Source organism: Aulonocara stuartgranti (assembly GCF_965226115.1).
Source record: "Aulonocara stuartgranti genome assembly, chromosome: 12".
NCBI lineage: Eukaryota > Metazoa > Chordata > Actinopteri > Cichliformes > Cichlidae > Aulonocara > Aulonocara stuartgranti.
Genome location: NC_138948.1, coordinates 36,263,758 through 36,288,760, shown reverse-complemented (window position 1 = coordinate 36,288,760; position 25,003 = coordinate 36,263,758). Strand labels below are relative to the sequence as shown.

General features: G+C 41.4%; 2 protein-coding genes across 9 annotated transcripts in view; one reads left to right on the top strand and one right to left on the bottom strand.

The window, feature by feature from the left end:
- The window catches only part of fbrsl1 (fibrosin-like 1), a 283,332-nt gene extending 259,756 nt beyond the window's left edge, over window positions 1-23,576 (bottom strand). For 4 of the 8 annotated variants that reach the window (XM_082553716.1, XM_082553717.1, XM_082553720.1 and 1 more), the window contains exon 1: window positions 22,038-23,576. In XM_082553716.1, coding sequence (XP_082409842.1) covers window positions 22,038-22,340 — 303 coding nt within the window. In that variant the 5' untranslated portion in view covers window positions 22,341-23,576. The remainder of the gene's footprint in view (window positions 1-22,037) is intronic. The other 4 variants (XM_082553723.1, XM_082553721.1, XM_082553722.1 and 1 more) reach the window with 1 other exon arrangement.
- Window positions 1-25,003, top strand: part of galnt9 (polypeptide N-acetylgalactosaminyltransferase 9) — a 344,527-nt gene that overhangs the window by 25,221 nt on the left and 294,303 nt on the right. The gene's annotated exons all lie outside the window — the stretch shown is intronic.

The window sequence follows — 25,003 nt, the reverse complement described above, 5'->3', positions numbered from 1 at the left end:
TTTAGCTTCTGTAGAAATTATCCACACCCTCACTTACCTTAACTGCACTACTGTATAGCTCTGTAATAATCATTCTGTACATACGATAATTTTTAACCCTACAACTGTTTACAACTTGCATAGTTCCCATTTCTGTATAGCTGTATATCTCAGATTCCTGTAAAGTTATTTATTTCATATTCTGTATAGTTTTTCATATTTATATCCTGTTCATATCCTGTACATAGCTTGTACTCACTACAGCCTGTACATACTTATAGTTATAGAATATTCACAACATACTTCATACCGTGTACATTATAACATACCATAATAGACCCATTTCTGTAATATACTCACATATCTATATTATTGCTAATATATATTGTAATATATCTATATCACTAAAGCACTTCTGGATGGATGCAAACTGCATTTCGTTGCCCTGTACCTGTGCATGTGCAATGACAATAAAGTTGAATTCTAATTCTAATTCTAATTCTATTTTTCAACCACGAAGAAACAAGAAATTCAGACAAGTCACCCGGGGTGTTGTGAAGGTTTATTTCTCCAATACATTTTGACAGTTAATGAACTAAATTATTAACCGGTGATGCATTCAATAATAAAAATTAACAGCTGTTTGAAGGGTTGCGTTACATTTTATCTAGATTCCTCCATATTTACCACCGCGCAGGCTGTGGTTCCTTTAAAGGAGCTTCTAGGTGACTCTGGTATCCAGTTACATGCTCAGCACCGTGGAAATCGTGTTTAAATAGTGCCGTTCAATAAAAACCCACATGACAAATAACAAACAAGCATAGCATAATTATTCAGCCTTGGCAGAGGTGTTGCTTGCCACTTCTGTTTTCATTACTAGTGGTCGTACACTGGCTCATCACATCGCCTTTGCTGGTATTTTTGCATGGCTCTAATCCACCGTTGTGGCCCTGCGAGCGTGGGCCGATGCAAGTCTTTACCCGCAAGCCTGCATGCCAATTAGATAATGATTAACAGCGATACAAGGAGACATATCAGAAAGGGAAGGGGGGAAGGATTGTTGTTCCTCTACAGCTGAGATTGACCTGACAGATGAAGCATATTATATATATAAACACATGCAGATACGCATATATAAACACAGTAGGCCTCGGGTTAGAGCTATTTATCGTTCACACTTATCAGCCATTTCAATGTGACGTGTCTGAACAAGCAGGGAAACTATCAGCACACTCACTCAGCGCACACTAGTGCTGTCTTGAGTCTGGAGCTAATAGAGACAATTATGTCTTCTCTGCTCGGAGGCCAAAGCTTATTTAAAACCATTTACATTGTGCCGCTTTGCCAATTTCAGGTGAATGTGCGATTCATGATGCCGGAGACTCACCGCTGTGCCGAGCGTTGTCTCATTTGCCCTCCACCTGATTTTTTTCCCCCATCCATTTGTTTAGCCTGACAATATTTGCTAATTAGCATTAAAGTCTAAAATCAGCATCTCAGCAAAAATGTTCCCATTAGCATGAATGCCCAAATATTTTGATGACATCAGCTCGCATATCAGCTGCATGCACAGAAAATGACTTAAAGCATCACAGGAGAATAAGCAGTATTTATTTACTTCTATTTTTTTTATTCAAATTTATTTTCTGGTGCTGTTAAATTATCTATACCCTAAAAAATACACATAACATTGAAGGGCTTTGGTGGTGATGCTCCATTTGTAGGAGGCGATTTATCCAATAGCGCGGCCCTCCTTTGTACTTGAATTTCATGTACTGCTGCTGTAAGAAACATGTGCCTGGAAGGGAAAGCTTGTTTCCTTTTCTTCTTCCTCCTCTTGTAGCGCTACATAAGAGAAATTGCCGGGAAGCAGAGGGGGGATCAACAGTTCATCTTGTTGGAATAAATGTCTTCAGGCATCCAATCCAATTGAAGCCCTGGCTCGATGACTGCAGGGCTGCATTGTATCTCTGCACGTTCAGTCAGTCACCATTAACCAAGCCTCCATTAACGACTTGCCGGTGGAAGAAAAGTCTGTTAACAACTGTTTTTTTCCCCCCTCCTCCCTTTATACAAGCAGTACATGAGCATCAACATCTACGTGAGACGCTGCATGTCTGTCTGCCTCCATTTGTCCGTGTGCGCCTGTGTGAACCACACTGCAGTCAGGATGTCTGCTTTTAGCCGGTTGTTGTAGGCTGATTAACTCTGACAGGCTGCCTCTCAGACCCACCACATACACAAGCAGTAAAGCAACCAGGCAACATTTCAAAAGCAAGCAAGTCTGCCCATGCAGCCCTGAGTGGTTCTTCTCAACATTTTGCTAATGAATGAATCCACTAAACCTGAACTCACATCAGTATATAACTTCTAGAGCAGGATCCCGTTGTTGTTACTTCACGTGAAGCGATCCTAAATAACCATAGAGGAAAGCTATTACTCACTCAACCTGCAACCGATCTGCAGCTCTGCTCTATGAGTGACCAAAACTGGTAAATGTAATAGCAGATACCTTAAGTAACCTAAGCTGCTACTTGGTTCTCCAGAATCTCCATGTTTCTGCTTTTGTTTTTTAAAAATGGACACGGACAAACTGTAGTTTTATCAGTCGTCTAGCAAGTGTACCATTCTAGCATGCTAAGACACTTCGGGTATACTTTTAACAGAGTGCTGAGACTGTAAGCATGCATAGTTAAGCTGCATTCAAACAACAGTTAAACTCCTTGAGTCTGCTGCGGTGCAATGCAGGCATCTCCAGAGACAGAGCAAGTTGTTTATCTTGTTTCACTTATTAACATTCAGGGAAACCTGCTGATATTTGTCTAGTTTTTATTCACAGCAGAGCAGAAACAATATATTATGTAACAGCAAAAAAAACCCATCTGTCAGTATCATGCACCTCGACTCAATAATGACACAAATATTACATGAGGTCATACGCTGCAGTGGGAAATATAAATATGACCTTTTCTCACTAAACCCGCAACGGACCTTAGGTGCATTAAGTGATGTCTTCTATGTGAAGAAGAATAATAGCCTCCGGTTTTAACAATGTGGTTACCATGACCGGTGCCCAGAGCTGGACAAAACAGATGGAGAAGCAGGGGATTTACCAGGAGCTGTGCTCTTTTCCCAATGCATGGGAAAGAAATATCACGGCACAGCATCATCTGGTTTAATAAGGTAAATGGGTGCTTATAGAGTGCTTTTCTACTCGAGCACTCCAAACACTTTATACAGCATGTCTCTTTCATTCAAGCGCTTGTTTCCCTGTGCTTAAGTGCTTTATATCTAACATTCGCACGCATTCGCACGCAACTCGGGGTTCCGTATCTTGCCCAAGGATACTTTGGCATGCAGACTAGAGCAGCAAGGGATCAAACCAACTTTCCGATTAGCAGACGACCCGCTCTACCTCCTGAGCCACAGCCAGTGTTGGTTTTTGATAGCTAAAAAGGAGAATACAAACTGTATTGAATTCGCCAGCGCTTTTTAAATGAATGGAGCAAACCTGCGAGCTAGTTCAGGCAGATACTTGAGCCGTACCGCACCATTTACAGGTACAGTGTCTTCTGGTGCCCTGCATCCCTGCTGTTTCAACTGCTCCAGCATCTACCTATAGGCTCCTGGAGGATATTTACAGTTCACTCCTCAGTTTTTATGCATATTTGCGAGGAGTAATGAGCTGGCAGTGTAATACTGTACTCTTCTGCTGTAATAAATCATTTCAAAACTGAGTTGTTAAACCGAACGTTTGTTTTTGAGACAAAATTTTCACTTCTAGTACTTGCTGAGCAAAGAAGGGGAATCTGTTGAAATTAGTACCACCTTTTTTAGCATAGCCTTTAGGTTTTCGTGTTCTCTTTTTTATGAAGTGCTTGGAAACTTGCAGAAAAGACGGAACACTGGCCAAACTCCTCTCTGTTGATGTAACAGCAGCAAGTTGCAGGTTAAATGACCACAGCCAGTATCCAAACAGGTGGCGTTTGTGAGAAAGACCTTTTTCACTCCCTCTCTATCTTTCCACCCTTCGCTTTCCTTTAGCCCTGACAGGCTTTCACTTGTGCTGGCTTTGAACAGAAACACCATTGTGTCTTCTTCTCCTGCAAACAATGCCTGCTGTTTTGCCGAAGGGGGTCAAAAAACACACATTAGCTCTCTTTGCTCTCTTTGTCTCCTCTAGATTCCTGTCATGGATCTGACTGTGAGACGGTAAGTAAGAGCAGACTGGTTAATAAAATGACGTCAAATGGGTAGTGCGAGCAAAGCAGGCCACCTCACAGCGTCAGAGGTGCAGATGCATTCTGGATTTCCTGTCAGTGCTTGAGTTGTGGCGTTTCTTAAATCGTAACGTGATTACTTTGCTAATGCCACACCCCTAAGTTCCAAAACAGGCTGCCTTAAACCACAAGTACAGCACTGCAGGGAGGAGTTCTGCACCTTTATGTGAATCCGCAGCAGTATATATCTCAGTTCGATGACAGCGCCGACACTGTTGAGCCTGCCTTTGGTTTTAACATTCCTGCCTGCAGCTACAGAGGCTTGGAGAGGCCTCCAGAGGTATGTGACCCACAGTTACATTTATAGGATTCATGAGTGATAAAGGCAATGCCACGGGCCAGGAAATGACTGGCAGCTACTAGAAATACAGGCTTGTTCTGGCAGTCATAAAACAGCTCTTTATGCCACATCATTCAACGTAAGAGGAAAAAGAGAGGGCACGAGGGGATCGAGGAGTGGGGGCAAGATACAAATCAAGAGTTTAAACGCACATTTGCTCCTTAAGTGCTATTTGCGATTTTATTACGGGGGAGGCCTATCATTTTCAGTTTGGGTGAAAACGTTCTCATATTTTGAGATTAAATCAAAACCAGCGTCCTCATCAGTTTCCTCTACAGAGAACACGCAGCGACGATGCTGCATGACAACTCATTGGAAGACTAAGTGACTTCACAACCTTATTAATTGACTAACCAGCTGCCAGATTGACTAAGTGATAAACTGTCCTGCTTACTGACTGACTGACTGATTTACTCATTAAATATAAGGCTGACGAATTATAAATGATTGTTTTTTTGTTGCGTGGCCTTACACATGCATACACACACCGACCCCTCTGGTGTAGCCTGTCAGCGAGCATAACCGCTTTTCTCCTCTCGCATTATTGTGCAAATTGAAACGCCAAGTAGATCCATTCACACATACACGGAGAGAGCTAGTGGTGTGTGTGATGTGTCAGTTCGGCGGGAGGGGGGTCCATCCTCTTTACCATTTCAGTGTCTTGGCAAGTGGGAAGTAGAAATATGATTATCCAGCAAGGGGAATTGTTTCATCAACACCTGGAGCACATAAATGAAAATAGGAGGATTTATGCACTGAGAACAAGCTTACTCCTGCTGCCAGGAAACAATTAAGCAGGACGCCTGAATACCTCAGCCCATGCTCTCTCTTTCTGTTTCACCATTGTCTGTTTGTTTTGTTGTTGTTTTTTTAGCTCTACTCGTCTGATTGTTTCTTTTGGTGTGCTGGCTCACTGCTTGCTATACACCAGTGACACATTTTGGGGAACTGATATCAAGCCTTGGGGAAAGCTGACTAGAAGAGAGGACTGCTTATTTAGTTCCTCAAGTTGTCTCATTAAGTGGCCTTTTTCTTTTTAAAAATTTTCACACGTGCACTTTTCTAGATATTGCCTGCAGAAGTTACGTTTGAGAAGACAAATATCCAAATCAGTTGGCTCAGACAACAAAGAGAATTTATCTGGCCAGCTCCATAGCACAAAGTCCTGCACACTGAACCAAACACCTAATGGTATTTCAGTTACACCTTAAAGAAAGGTGGCAACATCACTGCGACTAGGTAAACTCTGTACTTGCTTGGTGGTTGTTTCAAATGTTTTGAAACTGCAAGTAGTTGCAGTGACCAGCTGGTTGCCTAAAAGTTGAGTGTGCAACATCATGAACTTCTGGGGGACCACTTCCAATCACAAACAATGACTCTCAGAAAGGCTGGCAAAGGTCTGCAAGTTACTGCCACCTAATTTATAAATACAGACAATATGTTTCAATCAATCAGTCTGCATCAACTTCTCTGCCAAGCACTAGAGACCTCAACTCAACTAGTACTCTGGTTATATTCCTATAAAAGCAAGGCTGCTCAGTGTCTATGCAAGTTTGCAGATAAATCGTCATCCTGCAACAACAACGTCTCTATTTTTGGAGGAATTTCTGAAATTTCTGCTTCATATCACTTAAGGTTTTGCTGAAATATTCATTTGAATTTAATAATAATGTATACTTTATTGATCCCCGTGGGGAAATTACTCTTTCTGTATTTAACCCACTCACTCAGTGAAGCATTGGGCAGCCGCAAATCAGGCGCCCGGGGAGCAATGTGTAGGGACGGTACCTTGCTCAGGGGTACCTGTTCAGTGGATTTGAACCCCCGACCTTCCGATCATGGGGCGACCACCCTACCTACTGAGCTATCCTTGCCCCAGGGTGGCTGTAGCTCAGGTGGCAGAGCAGGTCAGCCACTAATCAGAAGGTCGGTGGTTCGATCCCAGGCTGCCTCCTGACTGCATGCCAAATATCCTTGGGCAAGATACTAACCCCATGTTTGCCTGCTGGTGGTGGTCAGAGGGCCCAGTGGCACCTGTGTCCAGCAGCCTCGCCTCTGTCAGTGCACCCCAGGGCAGCTGTGGCTACAATGTAGCTGCCATCACCAGTGTGTGTGTGAGTGACTGAATGTAGTGTCACTCACCCTGTCTGAGTCTGAAGCGCTTCATGTAGTGTGAAGCGCTTTGGGGACCTTAGGGACTAGAAAAGCACTATACAAATGCAGGCCATTTACCATTTCTGTTGCATGTAGACTGCAAAAGATTTTTGATTTTTGTCAATTAATCACAGTTGCCACATGATCACAAACAGCTTGGCCGCACTCAATAGAAAACTGATGGCAGAGTGACTCTGTTTTTGACTCTGTCCAAAGAGACTTTAAAGATGGCAGTTGACTAAAAGTGGTCGTAGTCCTCCTGGTCCCTTTCTTTGATGCAATCTTTTTATGAGACTGCAAGTACATCGCTTAACACATTCACAATAATACTAACAAAGCACGTGGAGCATTTGCACCAGCATGAACACGCCTGATTTAGACGATCTAAGACTAAAATCTCAGGAACATACCTAAACCACAAATATACAGACAGTAATATCATTACAGGTGTTTTAACGTTATAACACATGTACAATTGCTGACATTTAAACATTTTGACCTTTTACTAAGTACACACGAGCAGACTTCCTGTCACCAGGGCAACTTGTGAAAAGTAGGAATGCATCAATTCATCTTTTCCCACTTGTAATTTAAAATAGATAAGCTTGGAGTATCGATCTAATTGGGTTGTTTGCAGATGACATCAAGCAATTTAGCGATGAAAAAAAAACAATGGTTATTAAAGCTCCTCTCATTTATTTGGTTTATTCCAATACAGATAATTTTTCCATTTCCTTATTTTGGTTTTACCCTTTGTTTCCTTTATTCCAACTTTTTTACCGAACAAAATTAAGATGAGAAAACAGTTAAAGCTCCTGATATTGGTAAACATCGTCTTATTTTAGGATATGCTAATATCAATCAAACAGTGCTGGCAAATACTGACATTCAGCCAATACGTGTACATCCCTTATTTAAATCAAGCATAGAGCATGTCCCGCTGAACCTAAACTCAAGCACACACCATGCTGACTTTTCTTTTAAAGATTTTTTTAATGGGCATAAATTGAAGCGTGATCCGTCTTTATTCACAAAGCCAGAAAATAGCTTTAATATCCCACACAAATGCTTTCAGTCACGACAGATGCCAAGCCAGAAAAGCAATCAATAAAAAGCACGAACTGTATCACTATGAAAAATGATAAACTCCCTTCCACTGTTTACACGATTACATTTGTCGTATGCAGTCTGCTTTTTTTTAAGACAGAATGAGATCCTCAGATGTTCTCTGGTGTTAATTTATTTAAACAATGATAACAAGAGAAATTCTGAAAAAAAAACCCACATTTGCATTAAAGTAACTGTTCAATTTAAGAGTTTTCAAGTGTAGCTTGAAGAGTTTTAAGGGTTTTCTAGTGCAGTTTTAATAAATGACAATATGGAATCAAACTAACTGTTTTGTTGGAGTAGACAGCTTGATTCATTAAAGGTCATACTTACAAATCATTATAAGTGTGCCTATGAATAGCATGGTATTTAAACTACACGCGTCTGAGGCAGCAGCGGTGCCGTGAAGCCAAGAGATGTGGAATGCAAACAGTAGCTTGGCAGAGTTCTGTTTATGTTCTCTCTCTCTCACACACTGTCTGTTTTTTTTATTGACTCTACAACTGGCCTTGTGCTCAGGCTCTGAATGTGTGTGTGTGTGTAATTTTTGATCTAATTCCATGCCTTGGGTAGAGCCCTGCTGGCTCTAAGGTGCGTGTCCTCGTTTCAGACGCGCTGACAAAGTGGCCCCTCTGAAATGAGCTGTGTGGCCTGTTCACAAGAGGGGAGCAGATGCATTTTACTGCCTTTGCTCTATGGGCAAACAACCTGCAGATTACGAGAAAAAAACGGAAAAAACCAGAAAACTGAATATATGTGCTGTCTGTACAGAAAGAGGAAACAAATACTGACAATACTTTTTCTCTGCAGATCTTCCTGCCAGATCCCTCTGCGTGACAGCGATTGTCTTGCCTTTGCAGATTTTTACTGCAGCGGTGGCTGTGTTACATATCCCTTATTATATGTCCCATTATATTTCAAACACATTCTTCCTATTCACTCTGCTGAGCACACAGCCGGAACATTGACTTTCATAGACGCCCCGAGGATTCATAAAGTAAATGTCTGAGCTGGCATCAGGTCAAGCCTGTTATAAAACTGACGAAACCTTCAACAGACGCATACAGAACCATGGAGACTGCCTCTCGAACAGAAGTGTAACCATTATAGGAAATGTGTTAAAGCACGAACTATGTTTATATTAGCTTTAAACTGAACATGAGTTATGGCAAATCAATACATAATAAATTCGCCAGAAGGGTTTTGTGTTTCCCCCTGTAATTTAATCTTGGCAGCATCAAAAACCCTCTAAAACAGCACGTAAACCACATAATCGTAAAGTAAAAACCCACAATGTGATCACTCTTCAGTGACTTCTTATACTGTTATATAAACAAAAGTGATATTATTTTAAAACAATATCTGGCAAACTTATTTTGGGCTTCATCTGGGCTACTTGTGGCTGTGCTGTGGATTGGTTACGGTACCAGCGAGTATTCAGTTGGTCAGATATGGCCCAGGAGTTATGAAATGGGCTGATCGCTGGAAGTCCAAATGTCACAGGCTTCATGATATTTGGGCAGGACTCAACACCATCAGCTTTAGCCAAATGTGGCCCAACATTTAGGCCAAACACATATAATCATTATTTTTCTCTTTTTCTCATAGAGCATCATTTAATACATGAAGGGATCTGTTTGTTTCCACATATTCTACAGTCACATTTTATTTTCATGATATCCTAAGTGTAACTTTACATGAAAAAAGTAAGTGTCCAACGAGCAACGTGCTACAGGTTTATATTACACCCTCAGGTCATTTCTAAGCATTGGAGTTTTGAATTACGGGAAAGTCACTGAATACTGCCGAGAAGACGGATGGAGAAGAAGGATTTAAAAGTCACAAATCAGAGCAGGAAACTCCCTTTGAGTTTTTCTTGACAGCTACATTTTTAGCTTTTGTGCACCATCGGCAGATCCTGACAAAAAAACCCACGATGTAAGCCTGGTGACTGAATGGCTCTTTTGAAAATGCTCTATGGAAATGAACAACTCTTGTTATGACTTTCTTGCTGGAATTAGGGCTGTGCGATTTATAACCAAAATCTCATATCCCGACATAAGGGATTTATCGTCCCGACATATATAATAACAAAAATTCTACATTTTCTGTAATCTGTGAATCTCGGGCAGCTTGACTTGCGTGAAGTGTTTTCAGCTGGGCGTCGTGTACCTGGAGTCGAGTGTTACATCAGTTGAAACGGCCTCAATTTTCTTTGTGACTAATTATTACACAGCGTGCTGCAGGGAAAAGCACCTGACGGCTCTTTTTAGCTTCTCATCTGTAAACACTCTGCATTCTATTTCACATGATGCAGTTTATTTTGAAAAATCTCAACAGGATCTTCAGCTTTATTGTGAAAATAAACATGCGGACGGAGCCACACGATGGTTTTACCGTCGTTGTTGCTAACGTCGCTTGTCGTAGTTTTTTTTTTTTACATTCAAACCTTTATTTAAACATCAGTACAATACAAAATAGAATTAAACAGTACCATATTAATGGTGTTGTACTTACAAAAAAAATTGCATACCATAGACAAACAAATAAAAGAACAGTTTTCAGAACCTACAATATAAATATGTTAGGGGGAAAGTAACTGATCGAGCCAAAGAACAAAGTGATTGAAAGATCTTGATTTTTTTTACAAACACCAATAGTTTTTATAGCTTTTGGGTTAGTGGAGTTCTTAATTGAATTAAGATACTGTACAAGTTCAAAGGAGAATACATAAAAAGAGGGATGTCTTCCTAAACATTTGGACTTGTGAATATGAAATTTAGCCATTAAAATTAACAAGTTAATCATATATCTGTTATCAAAGTTGAATTGTCTTTGGTTTTTGTGCAGACCAAACAAAACATATTTCCAAAACACTACAAATCCTTTAAATACATTTTCTGAGATAAAAACACATAAACTCTGCCAAAAATCTTGCACAAGGTTACAAAACCAAAAAGGATGTGTAGTAGATTCCTTGGAAGTTTTACAAAAGCTGCAGCTTGTATCAATGTCTAAATTGAATTTGCTTTGAAGATAATCTTTAGAAGGATAAATTCTGTGTATTCGTTTATAAGAAATATCTTTAATTTTGTTGGTAATTAAAAACTGATTAGGGAGTCTCCAAACTTCGTTCCACATAATACCATCTGAGAACCGGTTCCAGAGCAAAATTACATATGGTAGCGTGGTTATGCTACTCTGAAATAAAGATCTGATAGATTTATTGTTGTTTTTAGATTGCTTAGAAAAGCAAATCTTGCCAACAAAAGTTTGTATGGGAGATGCCAACGGCCTGTGGAATGAAGTGATATTAGGTTGTTGTACTCATGAGTAGAAATGTTCAAACACTGGTCATGTAACAGTGTCTGTGGGAAAACAAGAAAATGACTTTTCTAGCACTTTATCCCAATATCAAAGGTGTTTTTCAGTACTGAATTGTTGCACAGAACCATGACTGTATGTTTTCTCCCCGATTTTGTGGAGCACTCAACAGCATTCATTTGCAGCAAGCACAGAAAAGATCGATTTAACTGCTACCCAACATGCAAGAGGCTCGTCACTATCGTTTATTGATAGTTTTGAAAAACTTGCTATGTCATATTATTCACAGGAAGATAGAAAAGTTAATAAAATAAAGAAGATCATAATAACAAATAAGGCAATAATCCTCAAAGCCACACTGCACTATGAAAAGCAAGCAAGAAGGCGCAAGGGGAAAATATACTCTGTTAAAAGGGTCATCTGAAATACCGACTGCACCACATATCAAGAAAACTGCCTGACAGTCATTATCAGAAGTGGATAACAATGGTCAGTGAAAGGGCGATAATCACTCAGATGGAGGGAAAAACGACTTTCCCTTCATTTACAGTGCATCAGGAGTGACAAACTCCTGCCCCCACACAGTCTTTCTGAGAGTGCGGATGGGCGACAAGGTGCTTCATAACGACGGCACAACTGAGCGTGGCAGCTCAATCCACTGTTGTCACACAAAAGTCATCCAGACAGTGAATGGAGCCGACGTAGCAATAGGAAAGAGAGAAATTCCACATTGCATAACCAACCTCTTATCTAAGCTCTATTATCTTGGCCACGGCTTGTTATATGGCTGCCAAAGCTATCGCACAAAACACTGAAGCAACAGTCCTTATTTGGCTTCGCCTGCACCCACACAGAAACTCATACACAGAAAAGGCTAAATGTTGCAAATGCAATCAACACACCAACAAACAATGAGCTGTAATAAATTGCAGCCTAACATATCACTGTATCTTATTTCAGATGGGGAGCTGAGTGCTGAGCAATTATTGTCAGCATCGCTTGGCCTATAAAGACTATTCCCCTCAGAGCTGGTGTTGGTAGTGAGTGTTGGTAGCAGAAGAGCATGTCGACAACTGTTAACGCTAATTGCTTTCACACCAAGAGCGATCTATTAAGAAAACATGCAGCAAGACTGCACAATGTCACGACTGTGTGAGTCATGCCTTTGAAAACAAGCCATTCCTGAAAAACATGACCACATGGACTGGAGGCTGATTTGTAATCTGCATGCTGTTTTTGAAGACTTGAGATTTGTGCCACTAATACCATGTTGCTGAATCATCCCGGGTCTCTAAAAGCTTTAAACTGTATCATGAAAGTGAAAGCTTGAATGCGGTCAAATATGGTATTTTAGTGTCAGCTGTAGAGATTTTAAACATTGTGTAGCATCTTTATCTACTCTGCTCAAATTTTATTTACTTATAAAAGTAAAAAAAACATCTAATGATACCACAGGTTGGCATAAAATACTATTTTTGCAGCAATAGAGCTATTAGCTGAAAACAGGGCCTTTTTTTGCCATGGTGTGCAGTGCGTCCTTGAACATTTTGAAGAAATTGAACAAGTGGAGGTCAAAACAAATAGTAGCAAGGAAAAAAAACTATGAGAAAAAGCATTTGAAATAGGAATAAAATCCATTAACCCTTTAAGACCTACCATAGAACCAAGTCCGCCAGAGCTTATATTATATTTTTACATGGTGTGGAGCCATTTTTGGGAGCATTTCAAGTTGCTATACATCAATACAACAATTATAGCCCAGATTTTAATAATATGTATTCATTAAATGCATAGTAATTACATAAATTGCAAAAAAGTGCAATAAACTACAAAAAAATTTTAAAATCGTTTTTGTTTTTTTAACATATATTTCTAGTTAGAGAAATTTAAGAGGCTTATCCCTCAAAACTGTAAATACAAAAAAGTTGCACAAAATAGTTTCCTACCACAGGAAATTTATTTTGAGTGTCTTCATAGTTTTATTTTTGAAATACACCAATTTTTATATACTGCAGGAAAAACGAAAATAAATATTATAATGCAAATTTGCAAAAAAGCAGCATATGCATCAAAATAAACTATTTCCAGCAGTGCAATATGAGTCCTAAGCATCCCAGAAAAGAAACAGAAAGTCATAAAGTCAAAGATAACTTTTAAAAACACCAGTATAGGCCATGAGGCCCTGATGGTAAAAAAAACTACATTTCCGCGAAAATGACGTCACTTCCGGTTTCGGGCAGGTCATGGCGGACGTGCAAAAGTTCGCACTGACGTCTATTCCAACGTAGGAAGTGTTATGAACAGCTGATCGGATCGGCGAAGCGTGTTTCTGGAATATTATGTTTTTGTTGCTGCAAGTGCTTTTTATGCAGTTTTTGCAAAGCTATATGTGGAAGGAAACTGTGACCTAGGACAAGCTGATGACATAAGATGTAAGTACAACTCCTCCAGTTTCATATGCAAAAAAAATTATTGCGCTAGCTTACGCGGTTGCAGACCGGGATTTAAAAATAGTTACGCAAAACAGAGCGTGCCTGCTCCGACCGGCTCTAAAGGGTTAAAGATCTGACGCAGGACCTGAGAGATTATCTCACCCTTGATCTATCTACTGTTTGTATCTCAAAGGAACGGTGGCTGTCGAGAAGACATCCTTAAGCCTTAGGTATGAAAAATTACTGGACTGAAAAGTCAGTGGCAACAGGTCTTATGGAGCGATTCATCCAAATTTGCAATTTCTGTCCGAAATTGTCAATATGTACACAGGATGTCGGGAGAGAAATACAACAGTGAGTCACTGGAGCCATCTGCAAAATGCAGTTTAGGCTCTGTCATGGTTTGGGGCTATATTTCAGCCAGCCAATGGAATGAATGAAGGTAGGAAAGTACCATCAGACGTTGATCAACCATGCAACACCATCTGGAAAGTGAGTGATTGGCAACAGCTTCATTTATGAGCGAAACCACAACCCAAACACACTGAGGATGCAGTAAAAGTATATCTGGATAGAAGAACACACAATGGAGCGCTCTCAGTCGTTGATTGGTCTCCCTGGAGCCCAAAACTCAACTTTATTGATACAGAACAGAACAAAAGGCAGAAACATCCAAAGAAGAGCTTTGAATGTACTTTAAGAAGCCTGGAGAACTAATCCTTATGATTGCTTTAATAAATCAAAAGAAGATCACATAAGAGAGTTCAGGTTATGTTGAAAAATAAATGCAGCCATACGAAATATTGACTTTTAAGCTTGTTAGAGTTGTACAAACTCAACCCCGTACCGATTTTCCCAGCAAAATGTAAAGAAATAAAGGTTGATCCAAGACTTTTGCACTTCTACGCTTACGTTTAGTAGTAATTATTCCTTATTCGAGCTCTCGGCTTGCAAGTTCTGCCTAGTTTAAAACCGGGATAAAGCCAAAGAGGCATGTTCTTTGTCACATTATGCAGCTAATTTTATCTTTATTTAAAGTACATAAACCATATCATCATTTCAACTCGAATATGTCGCCTGGTAAACTCAGGTCCTTTCTCTTTCTCAGGTACAGCTTGTTTCTTGCAAACAAGCAAACACACACACACACACACACACACACACAAAAGCTTTTATATTTGCTTGCAGCAGAGTGTTGTTGAAATCATTATCAATACTTTTCCCCAACACACAACTCTTAGTGACACCGCAACCTTTCTACAAAATAAGTCTGCAAGGCTGGAAAAAGCGACCTCCAATCGTGCACATAAACAAAATGTTGAAACGGGATTCAAGTGATATGAAGGCTGAAGTAAGCCAGGCTTTCAGAGCTCTCTCTTTGCTCTATGCCAGAGAAGGACACGGCTGAAAAGGAAAACAGCCATTACTTAATGAGCCACTTAAAGAGTGCCCTCTCTATTTAGGTTTCATTACTTTTATTGTAAATCCTTCACAGCCCTCGTCTGCTAGTCATTCATTCAGAGCTTCCGCGGCCAAGTGCACCATTATATATTAACCAAAATCACAGGGCTGGAAAATACCTCAGCTGAATGACAATTATGATTACTATGAAGTTATCCCCCCAAAATGTCTTTTTCTTAAACTACTCAAATGAAATGTCTTTTGTTTACATTGTTTAATAACATTCATTAATCAAGAAGCCAGAGAGTGGTTGTGAAAAGCAACAAAAAAAGGGGGGGAGTACAAATCAGCAGCAGATAATTACTGTGGAAACCTTATAACAGTGCAGCTCCTAATCCATCGCAGGCTCAGGGACAGCATCTTAATCAGAAGCTAATTACATCCTGTCATTCACCGCAATGAAAATATGGAGACAGGAAGATGGAAGACGGCTCAGGACGACAAGCAGGAAATGGATATATATGCCTACAACAAGTTACCCACGTGCTTTTATGTGCCTCTTATTATGTGTCAGTGTGCACTGTCACCAAGCTTACAGCTTTGAGCTTGAAAACAAAGAGGCTCTTATTCTGACAGTTAAAAGTGTCGTTACATCCAGACCCCTAAAAACAGACAACTGACAGTTTCACAAAGCTCTCGCTGGAGAGGGCAGCCATTAATCCCACTGGTTTCCAACCTTCAGAAATCAACAAATACATATTATCACACATGATAAGAACATACAACTCATTCTTAGCTCGTGAAATTTTTCATAACTTGTCTTCTTGTTGTTGTTTTTTGTTTGTTAGTAACTGAAAAAAATCTGTGCAAGTGATTCAATAAATGCACAAAAGAGGCCATCAAACGTGTTCTCAGGTTTGCTCTCTTCTCAGACAGACTGTTAAACCACCGACTTTCGCTTTCACTGCCATCAAGAACAGTACTTCAGAACAATGCTCCTTATTAATATAGTATTTGTGCGTCCTTGTAGCTGATTTTTGTAAACATCTTAAATCAAATACAGTTAACGCCCACGTTTGCGAGGTTGCCGTCTTCTTATCTGCCTTTACAGGAACACTATTTCCCTGTGTTGCAACCAACTGTTGATCTGAGTGAATAATGTGAAACCGGCAGCAGGAATGTAAACTGCATTGTTTGCATGCTTGTACCTGTGCATTTGCGGATGTTTGACTCAAATTAAACAAGAAATAGTAAAACAAAAACAAAACACTACTTTCTAGTTCTACTAGTGGTCAGAAGATACACAAGGAAGGTAGGTTTAAACAAATGTACCTATTTTGGTCCACTGTCACTGAAATCTATGATGCTTTGCCCTTCCAGTGTAACATGTGACTCCCTCAGGAGCTCTCCATTGGGCTGCTATTTATAGGCTGGTAAAATGATAAGGTCACAAAATCAAATCAAATTAAATCTACATTTTTTATTCACTCTCTCCCCTTTTTTTCTTAAACTATAATAAGCCAAAAAGCCATGTAACATTTCTCATTGGGCAAAATAAAAACATGTTCATATTCCTTAAAACAGGCACTGAAAAAACTGCACTGAACCTGCTACGGAATCTACAACAGCACCTAAAAATGAAAGCACCTGCACATTAACTCATTAACATCTTAACAGCTGAAACAATTTATAAGTGTTAATTAGAAATGAACAAAAGGGATGCCAGAACTGGCTTGCTGGTATTCACAATGCCAGTAAACCAAATCTCTTTATACACTATTTTGCAGTTGAGCTTTGGGAAACTGCGATGCTCATTTCCCCTTTTTTGGAGAAGATCATTTGCAGCCTAGATCAGCTTTGGGAAGTTCCTAATACAAATACGCGTTACATGCGATCTCTAAGCAGGCCTCACACTTTTGTGAATACGGTGTTGTCAGTAACAGAGAAAAGTGATCATCCTGCTTCCAGATCCGCAGCATCGTCATCAACCAAAAGTTGGTTGATTAAATGAATTGACGAAGGCCTGATGGGTCACAAAAAAGGAAAAAGCAAACTCAAACCGCATGGCACCAGTGACGTCATCATTAGCAAATCAGACAGTTAACTATCTATTAGCTATTTGACCGATCTGCATTTATATATACCTTTCAACCATGTCTGAGTGTTGATGTTGCATGCTTTGTCTACCAGAGGGCACTCAGCAACTCTCCTGTTGGCAACATGTGTTTGGAAGAGCACAAACACGACAGGCTGCTGATTCCAGCAGCATGAGGCAGCGCGTAAATGAATAACTCACGACTTGCTGTGACACAACAACATTATATTAGTAAGGACTCATAAACAATTACTTCCTGAAAGAAAAAAATACCACATTTTATCATGTTCTGATGTTATTCAATAATTAAATCAATATAAATGCACAATGACCAGTTGACTAGGAAGCCATTCTTTAAGGGAAAACTTTAAGAATATACAACTTGGACAGCTGCACGCTGGAGGTTCGGTCATGTGTTCGTGTCAGACAGAGAAAAGGCTTGCGAATGTGACCATGCATTTATCAGCCACGCTGTCGCCTACAGTGTGTGACAGTTAGAGACAGCCAGGGCTTGGGGACGTCCCACTGGCATTAAGAAAGCTCTCTCCATGGGATGCGTCAGCCAATGAGCAACGGAGCCTCGGGGGGCTGCCTTGTTAATTAAAGCCGGAGTTGTTTGTCAGTGCCGACATATGATGCACAGCACTATCACCGTTGGGGGAAAGTGAAAACACGAAGCAAGATTGCTGCAACCCCTGCAACAAATCTGCTGCCTCACCATGGAAGCAAGACATCTCACTACAGCAAGGACCGCTGCGGTTTAAGGTGCCAGTATTGGTTTGCATCGTGTTACTCAAGTGGCAACGAGCAGAGCGGAAACACAAAGCTGACCCAGGGAAAAGATGTGAAATTATAGGATTTTTGGGCTCTTTAAAGCTTTACACAATCCGTCAATCTGCTGAAAGCCAAACCTTCAGTTTAAGCTCAGGATTTATCGGCACGTCTCTGCACAAGTGTGCTTTCTAACATGAAATCTTGAGTTCCGGCCTTACTAACGACTCCAAATAGTTAGCATGTGGTCATATCTGGGTGCTAACTATGAGACACTCGAGTGTAGCTATATTAAGGGGAAGTCTCTGGGGCGAAAAAAAATCTTTCTAACTGCTGCTCTGACTTCATCGCAGCACTTGATGATATATAATGACACATATTTGTATCTGGAATGTTGCTGGCTTAAATCCATGCACCAGCTGCCAAAACACAGGCAGAGAAAATGAAGCAACAAATCTCAGTTTCCCTAACAACTACTGTCAAGCTCCTTGAGGGCAAGGGACTTAATTTCCCCATACTCCACCAGCGGTGCTACTCAGTAGCCAACGATCGAGGATGATTAGTGTGCAAAACTTGAGAAAACAGAGCCATGCAGGAAAACAGCAAGCAAAACGTCCCTGGATACACAAAGAGACAGAGTCTTTGATATATGAACCCATTTTCCGCCAGAATCCCAGACCCCCTTGGCCTCCTGCCCTTCACACTGTTGTAATATCACTAAATCAACTAAACCTAAATCCCCCATTAGACTGAATTTAGAAACCCACGCTGCGGAACGGAAAACCCAAACAAATCTGTAAATTCATGTTAAAGCAGATGAACAGAAGGATTGTGGATTAACGAGAGGGGATTTGCCACTCCGACATCACTCACAGAGCAAATGGAGCAAATCAAACATCTTATTAATACGTTGACAGATGGATAATTGTGTCATTTTATTATCTCCTCACTTGTTCGATACACACAGGGAGACTTCTGGAGGGTATAAAGCTGTAAAGCATAATTGTTTTATATCGCTGCTATGTCCACGAAATTGGCCTTCAGGAACTGAAAGAATTCCCCAAAGTTACTCAGACTAATATACGGGCTAATTTATCCTTCTTCTTAAAGTCGTGTTTCTTAAAAAGAGAAAAAAATAAGGGAATAATTTTCCTGACTCATGCGCAATGATTTCATTCTTTACTTAAAAAAGAAATAAAAACCACAGAAACTGTGCATGAGCTTTTCTCCTTTTCAACAGCCCACAGTAACAGATTGACTCTTTTTGAATCATCACTGAATCATACCCCCATTTAAAAAAAACATCATCATAAGTTGCCCGTGACAAAGCAGCACGGCTGTGTTTGCATAGTCGATTTGCACAGGTAAGTAAGCGGCTTTCCTGCGAGAAACGAGGGGATTCAAAGCGAATAAACACGGTGTAATCAAATGCGGCTGTGGCTGCAAATTGCTTTCGGCTGTAATGAAACCAGGTTATGGGGTAGCAGGCAAGACCACCACACAGCCTAAGCCTTTATCGAGGGAGCTCGATCCTATCGGCGCTGAGCTGGAATATCAACTGAGTGAGCTTAGAGTGGAAGTGCTCTGGGAGTAACCCGTAACCTCAGGCATGAGTTACAGACTAGAATGGGACAATCAAACAGCAGTAACCCAAAGGTGACGTAGATTTTATGAAACACATTCACCCTGAAGTGCATCAGAGAGCAGACACACACACACACACACACACACACACACACACACACACACACACACGAAAAAAGATTACAGGGAGATTTGAAAGCAATGAGATTAAACACAAGTAAATATTGCTATGTTGGCCATATGGGCTCACTGAACCCGGGGAGGGTGGAATAAATAATGACGGTGAAATCCTAATGAGACCGACTGTATGGCCTGACATAAACACAACCGTGCTGGCCATCAGTCACTTTAAAGAGGTCAGGAGGACCACACGCTCGCTCTCCAGATGGTGTGCCAGCTTATCGGAGCATAATGCAATAAGTCAGAGCTATTCCCTGACTGCCCCCCCCCCCCCATAATTGATGAGTAATTAGCACAGGTAGAGTAGGTCATGAGCTCCACTCAAGCACGCGGTGAGTAGGTGAAAGAATGACTCATGGACAGACGATGTGATGGTTCCGGTGGGCACACACCGCGGAGAGGCCATTTCACTCTCAGTGATGCAGCTAAAACAAATGTCATTAGCGTTGTCACTTACAGCAAACAATACACGAAATTAGCACTAAGTCAACACTCTGATTTCATTTACCACATGCACAGAAATCAGAGGCACAAAAAAAAACCCTATCTGTGCTCATCTCTTCTTCTAATTGTACCAGATCCACTAACATCATTTAATAAGCGCAGGCCATTTGCATGCAAATCAGACCAATTATCAACAAGTAGCTGGTATGTGAGTATCATTTCACATTGAGCTGTATCATGCCTCATTTGCGTAGCCTTGAAACATAAGCTTCTGTGCAGCGCACAGTGTTCTTTCTCTGTGTTCACTCAACACAGAGAATTATTATAGCTAGTAAATGTGTAAAACCAAAATTGGATAATTATCTGGCTTCGCCTCGCTCTCACAGAGGCAGCGTTTATTTACTGTAATGTTTTTATTAAGATAAACCCTCAAAGGATAAATCTAACCTCATCTCCCACATCAGAGACAGATGTCCAACTTGTGAACTAAAAAGACGTCTTACAGCATCACAACACGTGTTACTTTTCCCAGAAGTCATTAAGTGCAGCGCACTTCAAAGTCTTCCAGCCATCAGAAGTGGCTGCCATGCAGCACAGAGGGCAAAGGTGCTTTTACATACAAAATCACATGGAGATGAATGAGGAGAATGGGCAGCAACACACAAGTTTATCTGGGGTGAGTGCCGCTTGTGAAATTTAGCCTGATTAGCCAAAAAACTCTGCAGTGTCATTAAAGCAGTTTTACATCACTGCACTCGCCTTTTACATCATTATTCTTCTCATATAAGTTCATTCCCAACAATATTTCAGGGATCGCCCTTGCACTCCTATCTGCTTTCCCGCCTGCTTTAAGTACCATGAAGCTAAATGGAATTGCAGGATAATCACAGATGACCCTGACAGGTTAAACTTGTTAATAGCTGGGCAGTGGAGAATTGATTATCAGCTTCAAGTGAGTGAATCCTACATTCAGAATAGACAACTGGTTAAGATTTTATGCTGCAAACACGCAGTCCACCATTATATTGAATAAGAGCTATGTAGGAGGCATGACTGATGACTGATTAATAGCCACCATAGTTAAGCTTACATAGAAAGGTGTGATTGGATCCACGGCCTCTCAAACGAGGCCATCATCTTAAAATACACAGACACCAGTGAATATTAGGTATATATTTTTAAAGGTAGTTATTTATATACAGTACCATCCTCAGAATGAGCCATAAAAAAGCAACAACAAACCTGCCTCATCAGTCTGCCTAATATCCCACAGGGAGCTATGTTTCATTTGTCATTTTGAATGTAATGAGATAAAGGAGCTAAATAAAGGAGGGTGTCACAGGGGGACCTCCTCTCTTCCTGAAATCACTGCTCTGACATCTGACATAGCTACCACACGGTAATGACAGCAGCAGAGTTATCAGCACGTGGTGTGTGAGCCTCCAACACACGAATGATGTAATAGGCAGTTTATCAGAGGTCGGAGTGTCAAGAAAGCAGAAAACAGAAAAACGCACAAACCAGATCCAAACCTGTCCCACCAAAGCACCTGTTTATTCTCCAATCATATGCTGGCTCTCTGAAGCAAGTAATTTTCAAGAAACAGGTGTGTGTGTGTGTGTGTGTGTGTGTGTGTGTGTGTGTGTGTGTGTGTGTGTGTGTGTTGTAAACACTTTCATGACAAGGACTCCAAACAGACACACATCAAAGCGAGCACTGATCTCATCTACAAATATCAGACGATTACAAGAGTAATCCTCATCCATCTCATTACCTCATCCATCTCAAGTAAATTGGCTACAAATTGGACTAGTCCTTCATGTTGCTGGTGAGTGGGTGAGGACCCACTTACACGCACACACGCGCAGACAGACACACACACACACTCTTGACACATGATGAAGAATGCAAACACACAAACAGTTAACGATCCGCTTCCTCCTTACCTCCAGACGGTCCAGGCTGATGAAGCTGGCGATAGCAAATCCATCAATGATGTCCTCCTCCTGCGAGCTGGACTCTCGTCTCTTTCGCCGCGGGGGGCGCGAGACTCTGGCGGCGGCCGCGGGGTGCGGAGCTTTTTTACCGGGCAGGGAGGCGGCGTCCCTCCCCGGACTGTGTCCCTCCCTGTCGGAGCAGGAGGAGTTGGGGTCGGGGCTGCGGGCGTCTCTGCTCCCAGCCTCCCGCAACCTCCGCACTCTCTCCCGCTTGGATCGACATCTCCGACCCTGCTTCAGTTTCCCATCCATGCTGTCAGAGAATTCTCCCAGAGTCCGAAAGAAACAGCAATATTACTCCACAGCTCGCGCAATATCAAATAACACACGCGCACGCACGCACACGCAGACACACACACCGGACTGAGGATCGTAGCCTGCGCTGCGCTATAACGTGGAGACAGCGCTGCGTGCAGGGCTCTGTAAATAACGAGGCGACCGTAGCCTCACAACAGTGGATGACCTTGAGTATAAACCTCGCCAATCTCCATTACGATAAGCAAACGTTCCAAGTATCCCCGCGCAGGCGAGCGACTGGGTGAGAGTGAGCGAAGCGACGCGGATCCGCACGCTATTCTGTCACGAATCTGCGCCGTGTCGACGCGCTGGCCGCTAAAGCAGGTGCAAAAAAACGGCGAAACGCTCAAAATCCGCGCACTGCACTCGTCTCGTAACTTTTGTGGCATCTCAGTAATAACGAGCGGCGTTCAAAGCGGGAGCTCGCAGCATACTGCAGACAGCGCAGAGAAATCATGTCGCTGCCCGTTGTTGTTTTCCACCACCCCAATCCATGATCCAAGTCTGGCAAGAAAAAAAAGAGAGAGAGAGACAGTATCGGGACAGTATCCGTCCGAGATAATGCTGATAATAAACGCCTGGTAAACGTGTCGATAGAAGCTGTCGAATGAGAGAATAATCCCGCGGACGACGCTTTGACTTTTAAGCCATATTCCTCTCCGCTCTGCGCTTCAGAAGCAAAGGATCCGAAGTCTGAGAGCTACTTGGGCTATGCGCAGTGTTTCCTAAATGACCCGAGCCGTCCGGATAAGACAGACATCCAAACTCCATAGGGCAACGAAGCGGTCTATTCCAGTTTAGATAACGTTGAGTTTCCCTACAAACCTCCACTCCAGTCCGTCCCTCAGTTGCTCAGTGGCTCCTGGTATTTTCTGTTCGCATAATAAGGCTTTGATAAGTGTCCTTAAAGCGACAGGAGTGATTAAAATCTCTCTCTCTGCCCCCTCCCCTCTCTATCTCTCATTCCCTTCATCCGAAATTAAGATACGCAGTCAAGCTTCAGAGAACCCACATAACTGACGTATTTCCGCCACCTCTGGCCTACAATTTACCATAGGAAGGAAGCGTGTGTAAAAAAAAGAAAGCCAGAGAGAAAGGGAAAATCATTCTCTCTCACTGTTGGGTACACTTTGTCATACAAGGCACTATTTTAGTCTGTCTGTCTGCCGGAGCTGATGCCACATCATGCCGTTTCCCGCTGACGGTTTGCACTGTCTCCCTCTCACACACTCTCATCTATCAGGTTCTGACAGCTTCTCCATTCCGAGCATGCTGACTCTCCCCCCCCCCCCCCCCCCCTCCCCCACCTCAACCCCCAACTCTCTAAATTCACCAGCAGACAACAGAAAGTGCAAAGCTGTAAAGCTGCGTTTCACTGTCGCATAAAGGTCAGAATTTCATGAGTGCACTGTAATAAAATATATATTTGAAATATGGGTTTGTCATATTTACCCTGCCCCAAACCTTTTTGTAAAGCCTGAGCAGGACTGCTGTGTCTCTGCAGAGTGAGCACTTCCAGGGGGTTCCTGAGGGAATTCCAGGGAATCCTGTGCAAAGTGAAACTGCTTAATTTATCTGCTTTCTATCAGGAGAAATCAGGGCAATGACATTATACAATCACTCCACTGTGTAATATTTTTTTCAGTTAAAGGTTTCACTGCCCTTACTGTGACTGTAACACCACCCAAACTGTAACAGAGACTTTTGCAAGCCTTTATAAATGTTTATTTTCTCCCCTGCAGAGCCATCAGGTTGTGATGCAGACGTGTAGGAACAGGTATCTCAGGTTAACACCGTTATCGATACTCTATACTGTGATTATGTTTTCATAAAGGTATTTTCTCAATCGACTTCTTCAATTACATGGAAACATAACCTCAGAAGCCAACAGTCCAATTTTCTAGGCAAGCTAGTTTATAGATTGTCGATTATGTTTACTTCCAGAGGATCTGCATCTCATTTCCATTTACACAAGTCGAGGAAGTTGTTCCTTTGTAAATGTCTGGTGAGTATTTGCATAATACTTTGCTTAGTTGGAAACCTGTTCTCTTGCTGTGGGCTTAAATGAAAGAAGCTTGCTGTTTAGGTTATTATTACTTTATTAGCAAATACATGGCATGCTGTCAAGTGTTCTCTGATGAACTCGTAACGCATATGAATGAAAGAATTTAGCAAAATATTATATTGCAGCTATATTGTGACCGATGAATGGTGCTAGAGACTTAGTGTCAATCGTCTAATAAGTATGAAACCTGAAGATGAACCGCACCACTGAGTGTGACATTTTGCTTATAGGAATCCTCTGGCTTATCACCTGATTTTCACACTATGCCAAACAGGAGAGTCAAAGCTACAAATGCTATCCTGTAGTACTTAGGTAGTTAGTGCAGTGGATCAGGTGTGGAAATTTTCTTTAACATAAGAATCTTTGGTGGAAATGCAAAGCAATGCATCAAAATGCAAAATGAAAGTACTTTTATGCAAATACAGAGTGCTGCAGGGTAAATTATCCAGCGCACTGCAGGTGATTAAACCACAGTCTGCACTGAGTGAGTGAGCATGATGATCCTTTTATGATAAACATCAGGTTAGGCTGTAACCTGTGCATATGCAATTAT